The sequence below is a fragment of the Anabas testudineus genome, chromosome 12 (genome assembly GCF_900324465.2).
Source record: "Anabas testudineus chromosome 12, fAnaTes1.2, whole genome shotgun sequence".
NCBI classification, from domain to species: domain Eukaryota; kingdom Metazoa; phylum Chordata; class Actinopteri; order Anabantiformes; family Anabantidae; genus Anabas; species Anabas testudineus.
Genome location: NC_046621.1, coordinates 19,151,157 through 19,169,731, shown reverse-complemented (window position 1 = coordinate 19,169,731; position 18,575 = coordinate 19,151,157). Strand labels below are relative to the sequence as shown.

At 40.2% G+C, this 18,575-nt stretch overlaps 2 protein-coding genes across 4 annotated transcripts in view; one reads left to right on the top strand and one right to left on the bottom strand.

The window, feature by feature from the left end:
- Positions 1-4,437, bottom strand: part of atp10d (ATPase phospholipid transporting 10D) — a 47,647-nt gene extending 43,210 nt beyond the window's left edge. For 2 of the 3 annotated variants that reach the window (XR_003298555.1, XM_026353857.1), the window contains exons 1-2: positions 4,323-4,434; positions 415-489 (exon numbers count right to left, since the gene is read on the bottom strand). The gene's annotated coding sequence lies outside the window, so the exon portion shown is untranslated. Of the gene's footprint in view, positions 1-414; positions 490-4,322 lie in introns of all 3 variants that reach the window. The other variant, XM_026353858.1, reaches the window with a different exon arrangement.
- A 395-nt stretch (positions 4,438-4,832) lies between these two features.
- Positions 4,833-14,673, top strand: commd8 (COMM domain containing 8). Its single transcript, XM_026356278.1, has 5 exons — positions 4,833-4,934; positions 6,230-6,385; positions 6,587-6,739; positions 10,955-11,110; positions 14,418-14,673. The coding sequence occupies exons 1-5, from the start codon at positions 4,890-4,892 to the stop codon at positions 14,436-14,438; spliced, it is 531 nt and encodes a 176-aa protein (XP_026212063.1). The 5' UTR covers positions 4,833-4,889; the 3' UTR covers positions 14,439-14,673.
- Positions 14,674-18,575: the final 3,902 nt, after the last annotated feature.

The following is an 18,575-nucleotide window of genomic DNA, read 5'->3' as shown; positions in this document are numbered from 1 at the left end:
AACCAATACATGAGGTTACCCACAGTTCACTTGTGTGGCAGCCAGTGCGGCCATCACACTCTGATTCAAACTGGACCAACAATAACAGCGACAACAACAATAATAACTGCCTAAACACTGCATGACTCCCTTGATTTTAATCAAAATGTAAAAAAAAACACTTACAGTTTTAATAACAACCTTGATCTTGTTTAGACATATGGTGTTAAAATTTATCATTTTATAGTTTCTCCCGAAAACCCTCCATTTACCTGACCATTTTTTAAATAACATTTAAATTTACAGTGCTGAGCTTTACTTAATCTCAGAAAGAATTCCACTACAGTAGATTTTTATCTGAAAATGCTGTTGAGAAAATTAAGGAACTGATATCTTTTATTTCAGAGCCAACACAGAGGAGAGCAGTCTACTTACCCTTACTCCACACAAGTTGACTGTCTTGTTGATACTGCAGCCTCCCTCTGAAAAATGCTCGATAATATTGCCCCTCTGAAAAATAAGGTAGTGAATCAGAGGAATCTACCTCTATGGTCCAGTTCACAAATCCGTAGCTTAAAGATCCCCTATGTTGGTCGTGGATGTCTCAATATTGTGTCAATTATTTTTTATGTAGATTGCCTCCTCTGGCCTGTGTGAAAGTGTGCATTTCTGGCCATTCACCAGAGTGAACTGTTTTCGTGGTGTGTCGCTTAATATGCAAATGAGATGTAACCCTCACACTATGTGGAAGCGAAAATGGCATAGCAGAGTTGGGTTACAGCGTCATTTTAATCGCCCTGATAACGGGAAAGTCCTTAAATAAACTGGATACAATGACTGAGCAAGAGCGACTAGTTCGGCTAAAATTAGACCTAGAAGCTCACTGGTTTCATTGAGACAGTTTTCAGCAGATGTACAAACCTTTGTGTCAGGACATAAACAAGTTTGTGTAAATAACCGTGTTAAGTGTAGCATGTGGCTAAATCTAACAGGCTGATTCTGTTGGCTATTTTGGTTGATAATATTATAGTAACTAAGTAGTAGAATGTATTTATTAACGGTTAGTTAATGTAACTAACCGTATTATGGGACATAGGATGTGGCTAAGCTAGTGGGCTAGTTCTGTTAGCATGCTTCCTCTGCTCGTTTTGTCTGCATCTTTGTTCGTAATAACACAATTGCATATTCCTTTTGTTAGATCTTAGTACTGCATTAATCACTACAGAACACAGCATTTTATTACACAGACTGGAACATTGGGGTTAAAGGAAAAGCACTTGGCTGGATTAAATGTTGTCTATCAGATAGATTCCCTTTATACATATTAATAATAATGGAGTCTGCACATAATGCACATACAATTTAGTTTTGGAGTTCCACAGGGTTCTGTGTATAGACTGATTCTTTAACATAATATTATGTATAGATTTACATTGCTATGCAGATGATACCTAGCTAGATTTATCTATGAAACTAGAAGAGACTAAGAAACTAATCAATTAATCAAACTTCAAGCATGCTTGAAAAAAAAAAAAAAAAAAGGCCTTGATGTCCTCCAATTTCCTTCTCCTAAATTCAGAGGTTATTTTGTTTGGTCCTAAAAATCTCAGAGACACTATGTTTGGTCACATTCTTACCCTAAATGACTTAGCATTGGCCTCAAATAACACTGTAAGAAATCTCTGAGGTGTCTTTGACTAGAATATCTCCTTTACTTCATACATAAAAGATGTATCTAGAACAACATTTTTCCATCTGAGGAATATTGCTAAAATTAGGAGCATCCTGGCCCAAAGTGATCCTGATCATATTTCTCCAAAATTAGCTTACAGACACTCTCTCTACATTTATGACTAGGCTTAAAACTTTCCTTTTTTATATTAGAGATAGCTGACATGACTCTGAACCATTTCTTAGTTATGCTGCTATAGATTAGTCTGCTGGGGGACCTCTACTGATACACTGAGCTCCTCTCCCCTCTTTTTCTCTAGTCTGTCCATTCAAATGCTACCATTGCATGTCATTAACTTTGTCTTTTCTCTCTCCCATAGTTGTGCTTCCTCCTCTCTGTCTCCCTAACTCTATACCTCCTCTGCAGTTATCCTTAGCCTCGGAGCTGTATATCTCCAGAGTGCAGTTACTGGCCGAACCTGCCCAGTGGTTTTGCTGCTGGTTGTTGTTTCTTTTTGTCTGCTGTTCGTTTCTCTCTCCTCTTTCCACTTACCTCAGCCGCTTGAGGCAGATGGCCGCCCACCCCGTGTAGATAACATTTCATATAAGTATGTGACACCAAAGACAGGTAACACCACACATCACATTACCCACCCATGTAAAATTCAAGTAAAAAAATGCAGAGTGTCATCTAATCTTTCTCAACTTAAGGCCAGATGCCTCCATCACAGAGCTAAACTTCACCAGTGGGTGAAATAATGACTTACTGTGAAAGATTATATAATTTGAAGACTTTGCTTTGCTTTGCAGTTTTATATCAAAGTAAGTAAAGGATATGGATATTAAAACATTGCACCTGCCTGCACCTTTCTAGAGCACTTGTAACTTTCTTCAGGAGGTAATCTCAAATCAATTCACTGATAAATAATAGTGTACACTATAAGGAAGTTTACCAACTCCCAGCCTGCTCTGTGCAAGGTGTTCTTCTTACAGGAACTCCTACACTTCCTTATACAAACTAGTTTTAGACATGTATTTGGAGAAGTGCAAGTAGAGTTGGAGCTAATGCAACAAAAAAGAGCAACGACAGCACCTCAGATGGGCAGTGCTGAAAGGAAGGCCATGTTCATGGATCATTTACCCTGTAAATTACGAGCTGATACAGTGTTTTGAAAGACTACTGAGACCCATCAGGCTAATGGTAAACTTGGGGTTAGATGTTTACAGTGCCATGGACTTAAATGTCACAGCAAAAATGGCCTTAATAAGATTTCCCCTTCCTGTCGTACTGTGTGGTAGTCAATAATATAGTGCTGTCAAACAAACAGAGTGAAAAGAAGCTACCAACCGTAGCCAATCATTCCACTGACAGGAAGTTGTGAGACCTCGTACTTGTCAAAGTAAAAGACATTTCGGCACCATGGAATACATAATCTGAGTTATGTGTGTGTTTGCACGTCTGATTCTGAGCCACTAAAGTTTTGAAGTTTTCCTCTATTAAAATATGTAGATTTCAGGGATTCAGAACCTAAAAAAGAATATATCAAAGGGTTAGGGTTATGGTTAGTTAAATTTTGCCATGACATGAAAAGTGTAAACTTCCAGCTGCAACTGCATGTAACTGAATCTTTACTCTGAAAGCTTACACTTCCACTAACATGAAATAGACAGACCGCCTCTAGTGCTGTGGTAGGCAAAATAATTAACTGTAAACAAAAAGTGGCCCTCCAAAGAAATATTCCCTTGATGCTTAATGAAAGCTGAAGATCCTTAAGTAGTAAAAGGTGTCTTAACTTCGTGGCACACAATGCACTCCAGTATCATTCCACCATCTACTATGTCCTCAATAGTAAACATAGACCAGAATTTCTGTCTCAACCAGTTTCTGTTTTACCAATAAATATTTCTTTAATTTTGTGCAACCTATGTATTGTGAGGAGATTGAAATGATACAAACCTCTTGAAGAAAAACAAGCCTGGGTTTGGCTTCACTAGGCTGGATAAGGTGAAAGGTTCAGGTAAACAATGAGAGAACAGACTAGCCAAAGATAGGCCTGAGTCAAGTGCAAATGTAACATATTTTTATTTAAAATCTGATGGATGTGCATTCAATGTGAAGATGCTGAGACTGAAAAAAACAACAGCTTTGACATGAATGACTACTGATGAAAAAAAAATATATAAAAAGTGTTGGTTTGAAATGTCCAGAAGATGAAAATGAAGGAAAACATCTGCATGTATTAAGGAGGGCCCTATATTATGTTCCTTGTGTTTTGACAAGCACTACACTTCAACTCAACCGGATGGTAGTCACAGAAACACACGCGCATCAGTATTGCTGATTTATTGTGCACACAGAAGCTGGAAGTAACGGATGACCTCAATGTGTATTGAGGATAAACGTCAAGGATAACAGTAACGTTAGTATACAACAGGATAGTCAAGGTTTACACAGAGCACGTCCTTTTAAACACGTACAGTTCGAGCGGCTAGAAACGTAAAGTGCCGCACAGCAGCCTGCAGGACCGTCTCTGGGTACAAGAAGCCTGGGGGACGTTGTTGTTCTTCTCTATTCTTCACCTTTAATGAATGAACTAATCTCCGACTTTACGTCTATGCTCGGAACAAAACATTTTGAATTCACTACAGAGTTAGTAACAGACGATACTTACCCTACTGCTTTTCAGGAGAGGAAACATCGCAAGTGTATCGTAGTCATTATCACCGCGGGATGGTGAGAGAAGTTAGCAAACAAGAGCCCTGCAACACAAAACAGGATGTGAAGCAGCCTTCGCCGGGCCTGCGACACGTTCCGCTTTCACTAGGAGGATCGGTCAACAGAACTCCAATGTTGAATTTGTCAACTTTCTTCCTTTCATTTATGTCAGTAATAATTTATAAATAGGAGCCAATGTGTTGTATAAATTACTGGGTTTGTATTAAGTAAGTCGTAGACGTCTTAGTTTTTAAAATTACATTTTAGACATTTAGATCTGGTTCACTGTGATTCTGTTCACTACCGACGGTGAACTGAAGATTTTTAGATGGAGTTCTGCGTGCGTGGATGCATTCATAAAATTGAAGCGATCGTCTCACAGCAAAACACAATTTTAATCACGTTGCGTTCACATATTGAGAAATCATAAAACCAGACGAGTCATTTTCCAAGGCAAGTGAACGCAGCTCAAGCAAACACATGACCGACATCAGCTGACCAGCAGGAGGAACCAAATGACAACATGGTGGTTTTACTGAATAGATTACCTGTCGCAGATTGTCCAAACGTAAGTACTAGGCGGTGTATAAGTGACAAGACGTTTAGTTGTATCAATGTGGGAAACAGATATATTAGGTTTTTACGGTGAGGGGGAGTTTACCTGAGTGCTGATGGCTCAACGCGCTCTTCTGTAGAACTGATGTTGTTCTGCTACTGACCGCCGAATGTTTCCTTACCTGGAGGCTCATTCAACACCATGTTATTACTGTTACAACAGTAATTCATATTGGTGAAAACTCTTACAGGGACAGTAGAGGATAGCGTACATAAAATGTGATTTCTTTTAGATTAAATGTTTAATTTTATTTGAGCAACACACCACCGAATCAGAAACGTTAATTAAGAAACGCTTTATACAGTCACGTTTTTCCTGGAGATGGATGAGACTGATGTTCCACAGTTTGTCATTGCTTTGAAACGCGCTGTTTTATCTGTAGTCTCTTCCAAACATGCACCTCTATTTATAGTCTAACGGCATCTGAACGTGTGGGCATCGTGTCTGAATGAGCCTATTGTAATCACATTGACGGGCAGGCGTCGAGTTATTTTCGATAACGAAAACTACCTTAAGCCTTATCAACAAAAGAAATGTGTTCAGGATGTCTTAAGGGGAACTAGATACCAGATTTGAAATGGTATCCAATTCACCTCAAAAGTATAGGTGTAAAGTATAAAAAAAAAATATGTCAAAAAAAAACTTTCTCATTGACACAAATTCTGAAATAAATCTTTTACACAAAAATACCTGGGTGTCCGGCACAATTCCACTTTTTTTCTTCCCACAGACAGATCGTGATGCTAAGAAAATGTATTACATGTTGCATAGGTTCTCATTTTGCATTGATTGTGTGACTACAGATGTTGTAGTAATGTGTATTGGCCTCTGTGCCAGCATTGCTTCACAGCCCAGCACTATTGCTGAGACCATGGTTTCAATCATGGATCAAAATATGGCTCAGATCATAGAGTGTGAGTACTAGAAAACTTCCTCTGTTGCACCTCTCGGCTCCTGGTACACACGACTGAAGGTAGAATAAAGTAATCATATAGCTCTGGACTTTTCAAAAGACATTGCATTGCATGGATCAAATTCAGATAAAATAAAAATAACAGACAATGTGCTTGGGTTTGTGATGCTCAGAAAATGTATGAACTGTTTTATGGCCCCTGCTTTTGCAATGATTGTGTAATATTAACAATACCCAGGGTCTTTCTTTCTGTAAAAAGAAGGAAGATTTCAGATCTTTTTTCCACACTACCAAATGCCAAACTCTGGTCCTCATAGTGTTGTGTGGTGTGTAGCTGTGTCACAGGGTGGTGGATGGACTGTGTGGGCGGGAGCCTCCTCGTAGGGGAGATTATAGTGCTACGTGGAGCCTGGAAGAGTGGCTGGAGCTACTCAACTCCCTGACAGCCCTCTTCCACTTGGCAGTGGGGAACAACAGCTCAGATGAAGAGGTGAGATGGGACAGGAGGGACCATTTCTTTTTCATCTAAGGCTTTAGTTACATATGGAAATGGAGAAAGAAAAGCCTGTTATATTTGATATTTGAATATATTGAAGTTATCACAGATAGCTACTTCATCAGTAGCTACAGAGTAGTTGGACATACAGTGGCTGCTCTCAGACTGTCAGGTCTTTCCCCTATTTGTGTACAGGTGATGTCTGAGCTTTCAGATGTGGGCAGCAGCCACGCTGAGACTGTGCTGTGTGTGCTCAGATCCAGACAGGAAGAGATCCGCCACGCTCTGTTGGACAGAACGACCTCTATGTCCTCTGCTACTCTGCAAGACTTTGACTGGCAGCTTAAGGTAACTTGCTTTATTGCTCAGTGATTAAGGGGGTGGGGGGGGGGGGGGGGGGCAAAACCAGTTGATGATTTGTTCTTAGCCATTACTGGGTGTTTTTAGCTGTGTTTTGGGTTATTATGCTGTTGGAGGACTATGACCTGTGAGAAACCTCAAGCTTTCTGACACTGGGCAGCACGTTTTGCTTCGGAATGCCTTAAAAGTCTTAAGATTTTATTGTACACACAGATTTAAGAAACCTTGGGCCAGATGGAGCAAAACTGTTCGTTCTTACAGAGTGACTGACTTAAACTGATGGTGTGATCTGACTCTAATGTACCTTGACCTTGGATTTCATCTCTATTCTCTATGGAAGTTGTTCTTTGTTCTACAGTTACCATTTGTATTTTCTGTCTCTTCAATTTGTCATCAATTTTCCTCTTATGGCCACACCCTGGGAAGTTGGCTACAGTAATGGTAAATGGTCCGCACTTATATAGCGCTTTTCTACCTAGCAGGCACTCAAAGCGCTTTACACTGCCTCTCATTCACCCATTCACACACACAAGCACACAAACATTCACACACCGATGGCAGAGCTGCTATGCAGCTGACCTGACTCACCGGGGGCAACTAGGGGTTCAGTATCTTGCCCAAGGACACTTTGGCATGTGATTTGGCAGCCGGGAATCGAACCACCAATCCTATGATTGGTAGTCAACTGCTCTACCTATTGAGCCACAGCCACCCCATGGACCTTTAAATTCTGAATAATAACCCTAACTGTTGTCACAGGAGCATCAAGCTGCTTGGAGATGGTCTTACAACCTTTTAACATGTTTGTAAGAGTGTTTGTCTAGCATTTTTATTTCTAATCTCCTGAGACAACTCTCTCTTTATTTTTCTGTGGCCCATATTCAGTGTGGTACACACTATAATACCAAACAGCACAGTGACCACTTTTACCCCTTTAAATAGGCAGACTGACTGATTACAAATTTGAAGACACCTGTGTAGCTAATTACAGGACACACGTTAGTTGACATGTTATTATGGTCAAATTATTTAACATCTTTTCTAGGGGTACCCTGATTTTTGTCCAGGCTAATTTCATTAGTTTGTTTTTTAAAAAAACATATGTTGAAACACAAATCAAAAGGTGTGTCTGGTTTTCACAAGTAAATTTTTAATAAAATGTAATTTATTATTACTTTTGTCAGTTTCAAGTTATAAACCCCTTATGACGAGTAAAAATCAAGGTCGGGTATGTCGCCCGGATGGGCGTCACCGGGGCCCCACCCTGGAGCCAAGCCTGGGGTTGGGGCACGTAGACGAGCGCCTTGTGGGCGGGATCTCTCCCACGGGACCCGGCCGGGCGCAGCCCGAAGGAGCGTCGTGGGACCGCCTTCCCGTAGGCCCACCGCAGGAAGGCGCATAAGGGGTCGGTGCAGTGTGGATTGGGTGGCAGCCGTGTGGAGGTGCCTTGACAACTCAATCCCTGGACAAGGAATCTAGCAATTGGGACATGGAATGTCACCTCATTGGGTGGAAAGGAGCCTGAACCTGTGCTGGAGGTTGAGTGGTACCGGCTAGAGATAGTTGGGCTCACTTCCACACACAGTCTGGGCTCTGGAACACAACTCCTTGAGAGAGGTTGGACTCTCTTCTACTCTGGAGTTGCCCATGGTGAGAGGCGGCGGGCAGGGATGGGCTTGCTTATAGCCCCCCAGCTCAGCTGCCATGTGTTGGAGTTTTCCCCGGTGGACGAGAGAGTTGTTTCCCTGCGCCTTCAGGTAGGGGATAGGTCTCTCACTGTTGTTTGTGCCTACGAGCCAAATACGAGTGTAGAGTACCCGGCTTTCATAGGGTCTCTGGAAGGGGTACTGGAAGGTACTCCGCCTGGGGACTCTGTTGTCCCACTGGGAGATTTCAACACCCACGTGGGCAATGACAGTGATACCTGGAGGGGCGTGATTGGGAGGAACGGCCTCCCGGATCTGAACCCGAGTGGTGTTTTGTTATTGGACTTCTGTGCTAGTCACAGTTTGTCCATGCATTAGAGTGTCCATCAGTGCACGTGGCACCAGGACACCCTAGGTCGGAGGTCTATGATCGACTTTGTGGTTGTGTCATCTGACCTCCGACCATATGTCTTGGGCACTCGGGTGAAGAGAGGGGCTGAGCTGTCAACTGATCACCACCTGGTGGTGAGTTGGATCTGGTGGCGGAGGAGAAAGCTGGATAGACTTGGCAGACCCAAACGTATTGTGAGGGTCTGTTGGGAACGTCTGGTGGAACCCTCTGTCAGAGAGGTCTTCAACTCCCACCTCCGGGAGAGCTATAACCAGGTCCCGAGGGAGCCTGGAGACATTGAGTCCGAGTGGACCATGTTTTCCACCTCCATTGTCAATGCGGCTGTTCGGAGCTGTGGCCGTAGGGTCTCTGGTGCCTGTCGCGGCGGCAATCCCCGAACTCGGTGGTGGACACCGGAAGTAAGGGAAGCAGTCAAGCTGAAGAAGGAGTCTTATCAGGCCTGGTTGGCCTATGGGACTCCTGACGCAGCTGATGGGTATCGGCAGGCAGCCCGCGCGGTCACAGAGGCAAAAACTCAGGCCTGGGAGAAGTTCGGCGAGGACATGGATTAGGACTATCAGTCTGCCTCAAGGAAATTCTGGCAAACCGTCCGGCGCCTCAGAAGGGGAAAGCAGTTTCCTGCCAACACTGTTTACAGTGGAGGTGGGGAGTTGCTGACTTCAACTGGGGACATTGTAGGACGGTGGAAGGAATACTTTGAGGATCTCCTCAACCCCGTCGATACGCCTTCTGTTGAGGAAGCAGAGGCTGGGGACTCAGAGGCTGACTCGTCCATTTCCCTGGTCGAAGTCACTGAGGTAGTCAGTAATCTCCTCAGTGGCAAGGCACCAGGGGTGGATGAAATTCGCCCTGAGTACCTTAAGTCTCTGGATGTTGTAGGGCTGTCTTGGTTGACCCAGGACACGTTGGAGAGACTATGTCTCTCGGCTGACCTGGGAACGCCTCGGTGTTCCCCCGGAAGAGCTGGAGGAGGTGTCTAGGGTGAGGGAAGTCTGGGCATCTCTGCTTAAGCTGCTCCCCCCGCGACCCGGCCCCGGATAAGCGGTGGAAAATGGATGGATGGATGGAGTTTCAAGTTACTTTAGTGACCTTTGTGGGTTTTTTTTTTCTTTAACACCGGGGTACCAACAATTTTGTCCATGTGTAGGTCATAAGCATCCAGCGAACACCCATTTTTAAGCTTTTAGAGAAACAGTTATTCCATTTGGAGGTAAACTCCTGCCCACACTGATCCCTTTAAAGATCTTTAACAGGTTTACGGAGTTGGATATACCCCAACCAGAACTCTCTTAAATCTCCATTGTACCATGCAGTATGGGATGCAGTTAATTTATGAATTAACAGTGGCTGTGGCTCAATAGGTAGAAGCGTTGTCTGCCAATCACAGGTTCGATTCCCGGGTTTCCCATTTCACATGCCAAAGTGTCCTTGGGCAAGATACTGAACCCCAAGTTGCCCCCGGTGAGTCAGGTCAGCTGCATAGCAGCTCTGTCATCGGTGTGTGAGTGTGTGTGTGCAAATGGTGAATGAGATGCAGTGTAAAGCGCTTTGAGTACCAGCTAGGTAGAAAAGCGCTATATAAGTGCAGACCATTTATTTCTGAGACCACTGCAATTGTTTCTCTTTGTAAATATTACCAAACATTGGAGGATCCTGCAACAAGAACTTTTGGGACTCCAACTGCTGTAAATATCAACTTTTTTGTTTAATTGTTTGTTTGTTCTTTTAATAGCTGCTCTCTTAAATCAGAGGTTCAGATTTTTTCAGGCTGATCATAATACAGTATTAAGGTCTTGGCCATTCTGACTTTTCCTGCACTGCCCAGTAACTATACTGTAAGTAGCAAGCTAAACTACTGACTCATATGAGCCCCAGCTGAAATTTTAATCAACAATACAAATACAAATTTATTTTAAGTTACTGCTCATTTTCAAAAGTTTGAAAGTTAATAACAGGATGTATCATAGGTTTGTGTACGTTCATAATTCAGTTGGTTAATTTGCTAATTCATAGCTATCTACACAACATTACAGCTGCCTATGGAAGAAGAATCAAAATAAAGTCACAGGGAACACAGGTAGCCTCCACAGATTCTGTAATGCTATGTCTAAATTTCACCTTTTCTATTTCTGCTTCTTCTTCCAGTTAGCGCTTTCCAGTGATAAGATCTTGTCTCTCCACATTCCTCTGCTCAGTCTCAGTCTGAATGTGAGAGAGAATGGAGCCCTCCGGCCTGTCACAGTGGAGATGAACAAAGAGGAGTTAAACACACTCATCAGCTCACTGGAAGCTGCCAATAAGGTGCACACATACTAAACACTATTAAAATACTAATATTAATATTATCTGTTTAAGTTTTAATTGACTATTTTATATGTTCTGTAGCTGATCCAAGTGAGTTTACTATAATAAGTTAGCACACTACTGTAATGTTGCTATTCAGATTCATGGTGGGTGGTTTTATCATTATTTAGGATTAGGGCCTTTTTACCAGAGGTCATTATTTTACTTCTCAAATTTTACATTTTATGTTGTTATATTATTTATATTACACCCAGACATCCTGACAATTTCTATATGTGCATACAGTGCCTATAAAAAGTATTCACCCCCTTGGATGTTTCATCCTTTTTATTTATTTTGTATCCATTCCCTGACTTTTGAATGACCTGTTCTCTGAGTTGCTGGGAGTGTTCTTTTGTCTTCATGGTCTAATGGTAGCCAGGAATGCTAAATAACCAGTGACTGGACCTTCCAGATACAGTGTCTTCATATTACAATCACTTGAGACACATTCACTACACTCAGGTGATCCCCATTTCACTAATTGTGGGACTACTAGCACCAATATCTGGACCTAGATTAGGTCCTGTTTTCACCTGTGAACCATGAGGCATTTTTCAGATTTTGTCAAAGTTGCCAACTTTTTATTAACCATGATTGATTTACAATGTCAATAAAAAGATAAAACATCCAAGGGAGTGAATACTTTTTATAGGCACTTTATATCTCCTTAAAACAAATACTTGAGTCAATTGTCACATATCTTCCTGCAAGACAGTGTGGAGAGTTTATGCATAAATACTAATCCAGCATTATGTGACAGAGAGATATAAATAGCAGTACAGTGCCTATACAAAGTTTTATAATTTAAACAACATTAAGTCATGATTTGTTTTGCTTTTTTGGCAACAATTGACAAAAAACCCTTTAATGAAAGTGAAACTAGATCTACAAAGTATGGCTGCAGCTATAAATTATTATAATTATAGAGTACTCTATCAATTATTCCAGCGTTCAATTGACTAACCAGGTAAGAAAAAATAAATTATAATAAAGGCTGCTGACACTGACCACTCTACCACTATCAGCTGAGAAGTGCAGCTGGATGAAAGGAGAGATCAAACACAGTTTGTGCTGTAAAAAGGTGTGCTGCGTCTCTCACAGAGCTGTCAGCCACCTCCCCTGACACTAAAAAAGATAGAAACAAGAGGTCAGGAAGCAGTTTTTTCTCCACATAGTTAGAATCTGTGAACCATGCTTTCAAGATAAGCCCAGAGCAGAGGAGAAATCAGATTACTCTTTTGCTGTATGTATACTTGTATACTTGTTCCCTGATTACACAAGAGCCTGATTTCTCTCACTAACATGGTTACTTGAGTGCATATAAATGCATTGATCTTGTCTGCTATCCATCTGCATTTTATATAAATTTTTACCCGCTAATACATAATATTAACAGATTTCTTTGGCTAACAGCACTGACCAATGTGCTTAACATTTAAAATAACAATGCCCAAAATAAATATAAATAAATAATTAAAAGTATTAAATAAATAAAAGAACTAAAATAATACAATAAAATATTAAAATCACCAACTCATACTAGGTCAAAAACCTGGGAGAAGAAATGGGATTTCAGCTTTGATTTAAAAGTAGTAAAGTCCTGTCTAACTTGTAAAGGCAGTGCATTCCTCAAGTTAGGGCCTGCGACAGCAAATGCCCCATCTCCCTTGAGTTTCCCCTTTGTCCTTGTCGTGTCCAGGAACAGCTGGTCAGCTGACCTGCAGCAGTATTTTGTATCTGCTGGAGATGGGAGAGGGATGGGTGAGAAACACTATAGTAAGGGAGTTTGAGTAATCCAGCTTAGTTGTAAAAAAATCATGGATTACTGTCTTAACGTGCTTTTTTGACAAAGGCGATTTGGCTTTTGCCAGTTATCTCAACTGGAAGAAGCAGTTTTTTACCACTGAGCTAACTCACTTGTCCAAGCTCATTGCTGACGTTGGGACAACAGACAATACCCTTCTGTCTTTTCTTTTCATTAGCGTGGTGGAAGTCTGGCACTTGATCAGCGAGCTGAGTGTGTTAGCCATGTTTCTGGTGGAAAGGACAATTGTGCTTTCAGAGAATGGAGCCAAGGTTAAGCAGATAGAGAGAAAACATAGAGGAACAAGAATTTATCTGAACAATATTAATTTTTAAACAAAACATTCTCTCTGCCAAGTGTGTCAAAGGCAGCATTTAGATCAATTAATTTTAATTAAATATTAATTATTATGTATCCATCCACTAATTTGTGCTTTTCAATAAGATTTTGTTGGCACGAAGTCCAAAAGTGTTATTTGAACTTAACACACTGCTTTACCAGTAACTGGATCTTCAAAATCCCAGTATACTGATAGTACAATCACTGAAACACATTTATTGCACTCAGGTTATCTCCATTTTAATTTGTGATTTCTGTGTGAAACCCTTTGGCTGCACCAGTTATGATTCAGGTTAGTTACTTTAAAGTAGTTGAATACTTATTCAATCACTTATCTTGAGTTTTATATTTTTCCCCTCTGTATGTTCAAGTTTTATAATGCTGAATGTTGCTCACATTTCAAGCTATAAAAAGTTAGGTCACACTAACATACATATGCCTTTATTAAGGAAAATTAAACAATACACATTATTATGCTCCTTATATTGGAAGCTGTTGTCTACACAAATTTATTCAAGCACTTTTCTAACTTATTCTGAGAATAATTTCATGTTTCATGTGTATTTTTACATAAAAAAAAAAAACTATTTGTATGTTGCACTGACAGAAGCATATATAAGAAATAACTTTCAAATGATAAAAGGTATTTAAATCAACTTACAAAACAGTTATTAAAATTAACAGACGCTAAACATTATGTACCTGAACCAGGAATGGTAAATGATGGTCTAATTCACTGGGGGCAACTTGGGGTTTAGTATCTTCCCCAAGGACACTTCGGCATGTGACAGGAGCAGTGAATCGAACCACCGACCCTATGATTGGCAGACAACTGCGCTACTTATTAAGCCACAGCCAACCCATTAATTAGTTTAGCCAGTTTTGATTTAAAAGTTTTGTTTAGGCAAACATCTGGTCCCTGAAAAATTGTGATGTCTCCACCGTTTACCCTGACTAGAGTGAATGTTATGTTGCACACACAGCTGTTGCATAACAGTCTTTTAAAAATCTGTAAATATGCTTTAATAATGCTTTAACCTTATATTTGTTCCAATAGATGTTTTGCAAATATTAAATATCTGCAATGAGATTCTAATGATTTCTGTTTATGCCTTGCAGGTGGTGCTGCAGTTGAAATGAAGTGGACCACTGATCCTATGATTGACCACTTGAACACTGATCCTATTTCTGTAACCCACAGTTACAGAAAGTCCAGTGGATGGATGTCATGTTGTCAAAAAGTTTTAAGAGTTTGAAAGTTACTAGACGCAACCCATAAAATGATCTTAGGTCAATCATCTATGAACAGCTGAACACTGTGCTTTTTAATGCATTGTCTTTGTCATCAATATATTGTTTCATTGTTTCATCGTCATTCGTTTTATAATAGTTCCACATGATGTTTGATACCATGAGATTTTGGAAATATGTAATAGCGGTCATGCCTTTTTTGCCTTCATTACTGTATGTGGGTATGAGTGGTATTATCATACACCAGCTGACACCACTCCCTCATGTAGTTCATCATATTAGGTTTAAAATGACTCACCTGGTGTATTAAATTTACACACACAATAACTTGTAGACAACATATCACATAGATTATGAAAGCCTTACTTTCTACAAAATTCAAGATAAAACAAAATTTTGTATGAAAAAAGTTTGAATTTTAATGTAAATACCTAGAAATCTGTGTACTATTATAACATTATTTCAACTAATTTACTTGCCAAAATATCCAAAAGGAGAAATCCTATTTACTAATAATTAGCCAAAAAGTTGAGGAGAAATTTACCTGAAATAATTAGTAATCAAAGTGGCTTGATGGAATAAGAAATGTAATTAATTTGGTATTATATTCCAAAGTATATGGTAGTATATATTTCTGTTGCCCAATGATTACATAAGTATGTAATACTGTGAAATCAAAAAACTTAAGGCACATAAGATAATTGTATTTGCATATACATACATCACCATATCATCACAATTTCTTACAAACTACAAATGTTCTAATACTGTACTAATTACAGAATAATTATATAAGTTACTTAACAATTACACAGCAATTTACTCCAAACACATGCAGTACAAAATTTCTAAAATGGCTGTAATTACATTACAACAGGCAAAATACAGGGTGCAAAATGGCCACATGCTCATAATTGCACAGTAGTTTTCACCCAACAAGTACCAAGTATCTAATATTGTGGTAATTATATTACAACAGGCAAAATATGTGCTTTGTCTGCAATTTAATCATATCTGACGTTCAAACAAGCACAGCAGTGTCTCCAGAGTTTTTGAAGAAAATCTTCTGGTTAATGGCACAAAACATGCCACAACTGTGGCAACTCTGACTTCACTGATTTCTGGGTTTCTTTACTTTTACCACTTCCAATAAGCAGATGTCTGCTTCACTTTTATTGAGGTACACAAACAATCACTAAGTCCTCACTATTATTCTGTACTACTACTACCACTACTAAAGTTTTATATCTTTTATAATTAGACCTCGACCCTGACCTTGCTGTAGTTTGTCTGTTTTTCCTTTGGACTGGGTCATCTTCTCGTTCTGGTTTGACAAACAGCATCAACATCAACTTAGAATTAATTTTGATAAAAACCATAGTTTGGCCCTTTCCTGTCTCCTGAGATGTAAAAGTGATTTTTTTTTTCTTTCTTCCTGCCCATTGCAGTCTGTTCTTGTCCTGTTTCAAGGATGCTCCAAACCAGGCGGTTATTCATGTGCATAGAATAGACTTAAAGACAGTAGAGCACAAGCAGATTCACAGTGAAACGTCTTCATATGCTGTAGGATTAACATCCTCTGCTGTTGCACTTTTTGTGGAGAAGAGGAGAGGATCACCTAGGCTACACAAGTGCTGACTGTTCGTAAAGATTTGACTTCCCACATCCTCACCTGCAGTGTCCTATTTTGTTTGTTCTGTTTTTTTAGTGTTTTGTTTGCATATGTCTCTGGGGGGTTGAGGTTTTCCAGAATGTAGTGCAGTCTACTGCATCATACACTCAGCCCATCTACTACCTTACTAGTACCTTGGCAAGTAACAGTATTGTGCGCTAATATCCCAGTCCAAAAAATAAATAAATAAAAAAGAAGACATGGGAAATTGCAAGAAATCTGTCAATTGATTAACAGATTATCCGATTCAACCTAAAATAAACTGGTTTTGTACATTTTAATATTCTGTACCAAGTTCACTGGTTGAGCTCACTGAAGTCCTCCTGCTCATTGGAGGAGAACGGTGACCAAACTAGTGACTAATATGAACAACACCTCCCATGCTCAGTGACAAGCTTTTCCGAGGTAGTGAGTGTCAGAATCAGATAGGTAGTGCGCAGGCGCGAGCAGTTGTTCACTTCCTTGTGTTGTCTTTTATATTTTTTTCGTGTAGATTAGTAACTGGTTTTGGAATTTAAGTTGTACTTTCTCAGATAATATTGAGAGAGTTTTTATCTCCGTTTTTCATTCATACTTTCACTCATCCGAAAGATGGAACCAGCTCCTTTGTTTACACTCACGATCAGCTGATCTTACTGAGGACGGCAGGTGTTATGCCGAGTTTTGCATGCCTGCCGAGATCTGCGTTCACCAAGCGGGAGCGCGCACGGGTTAAACGTAAACCCAGCCCAAATATCGTAGTATTTCTATGTACGGGCTTCGCTCTAAAACTGTAGCTTTCATTGATTATTGTCTACCCGGTGCGCGCTCCCGCTTTGTGAACGCAGAAAGTCGGTGTTCCCTAGATATGTGGTGTTCTCCAGCACATCTTCAAACTCAGCCTGCAGGATCATGTTTTCAATTTTACCAGTGCATTTAAAACCATCCGTCATGCATTGCTGGGAGAAAAATAAATAACATGCAGGTTGACACTTCCCTGATTTCGTGAATCATGGAATACCTTTACAACCACCCACAGCACGTCCGCCTGAAGAATTGTGTGTCTGACACGGGACATTCTGTCCATTCCATCCGTTCCATTTCTCTTCACCCTGTATATGTCAGACTTCAGGTACAACTCTGAGTCCTGCCATCTTTAGAAGTTCTCTGATGACTCTGCAGTTCCAGACCTGGGCATGGTGGTCAGTTTTGTGGACTGGTGTGGGCTTAACCATCTTCAACTTAACAGCAGTAAAACAAAGGAGCTGCTGATGGACTTAAATCTGGAAGTCCTGTCATCCCTCTCTCTATACAGGGGGAGGAGGTGGAGGTCGGTTGATGTTATTTTGTATTTGTCTTGGTGTGGATCCTTTCTGGTTGTGGTACATGGGCATGGACATGTGTTTGTTAGTTACAGAACACAGATTCAATCTTATTTAGATCAGGTACATGTTATCATGGCTGAAATAGTCTGTTAGGGGCACCAGGGGCAAAATCGTTTTGTGGTGCCCCTATTTCCCATTACCTACATTTTTACATGCTCATTGGGTTTTTTTTTTTTTTTTTTTTTTTGGTTTGTTTTTTAAGAGCAAAACACAACTGAGACATTTTTTTGGCCAGTCAGCATAAATAAAAAAACTTGTGATACTTAACCAATGTTTTAGCTTGTACTCAATTAGCAGTAGTAGTTTAATTTGTACTCATCTAGCATTAATAGTTGAATAGTACGTTTTATAAAGACAACAGTAGTATGCGCAAGTATGATTTACTGTTAACTATTATTTACTGCAGAGTTAATGAAAAAGCACTTAGGACACATCAATGGAGACGGGCAGAGGCAACCACCATGTGAAAAACAACTGATAAACATATGATGAATGTTACGAGAGGGATGGTTACAATTAAGCTACAAGACATGGAAGTGACATGGTCCCAAGGGGCCTAACTGGCAGCTGAGGATGAAAGGCTACAGCTACATGGAATCCGATAACAACGGATGGTAGAGCAGCAGTTGGACCAATGATGGTGAAGGTCAAGGAGCCAGATAATGCTAAAATGGATAAGAAAGTTGAGAGAGTCAGATCTGCGGACCAACCAGGATGAAGCAGATGTCTATGCAAACACTTGTTCTATACAAAAGGACTGGGTCAGGGACAGATAGTCAGTCAGACTTTGTGAACTGACACACCTTGTTGTTTGTGAGGGATAGGAAGATCAAGACCAAGAGCTCTGCTATATTCATTTTGCTCCTAATATTCATTTACTATATTAAGTGATTGTTAAATACATCTCCTAGAAACATCAACTAGAGTTTTGCTAGTAGATTACAGTCCAACAGTAGAGAGGTCAGCAATTTTATTTCAGTTCTATTATTT

Bases quoted from the DNA above. Each gene is read 5' to 3' on its own strand.
- commd8 (XM_026356278.1), top strand. From the start codon at position 4,890: ATGGTGGTTTTACTGAATAGATTACCTGTCGCAGATTGTCCAAAC. The intron at 6,386-6,586 runs GTGAGATGGGAC...ATTTGTGTACAG, and splicing joins ACAACAGCTCAGATGAAGAG to GTGATGTCTGAGCTTTCAGA. The intron at 11,111-14,417 runs GTGCACACATAC...TATGCCTTGCAG, and splicing joins CACTGGAAGCTGCCAATAAG to GTGGTGCTGCAGTTGAAATG.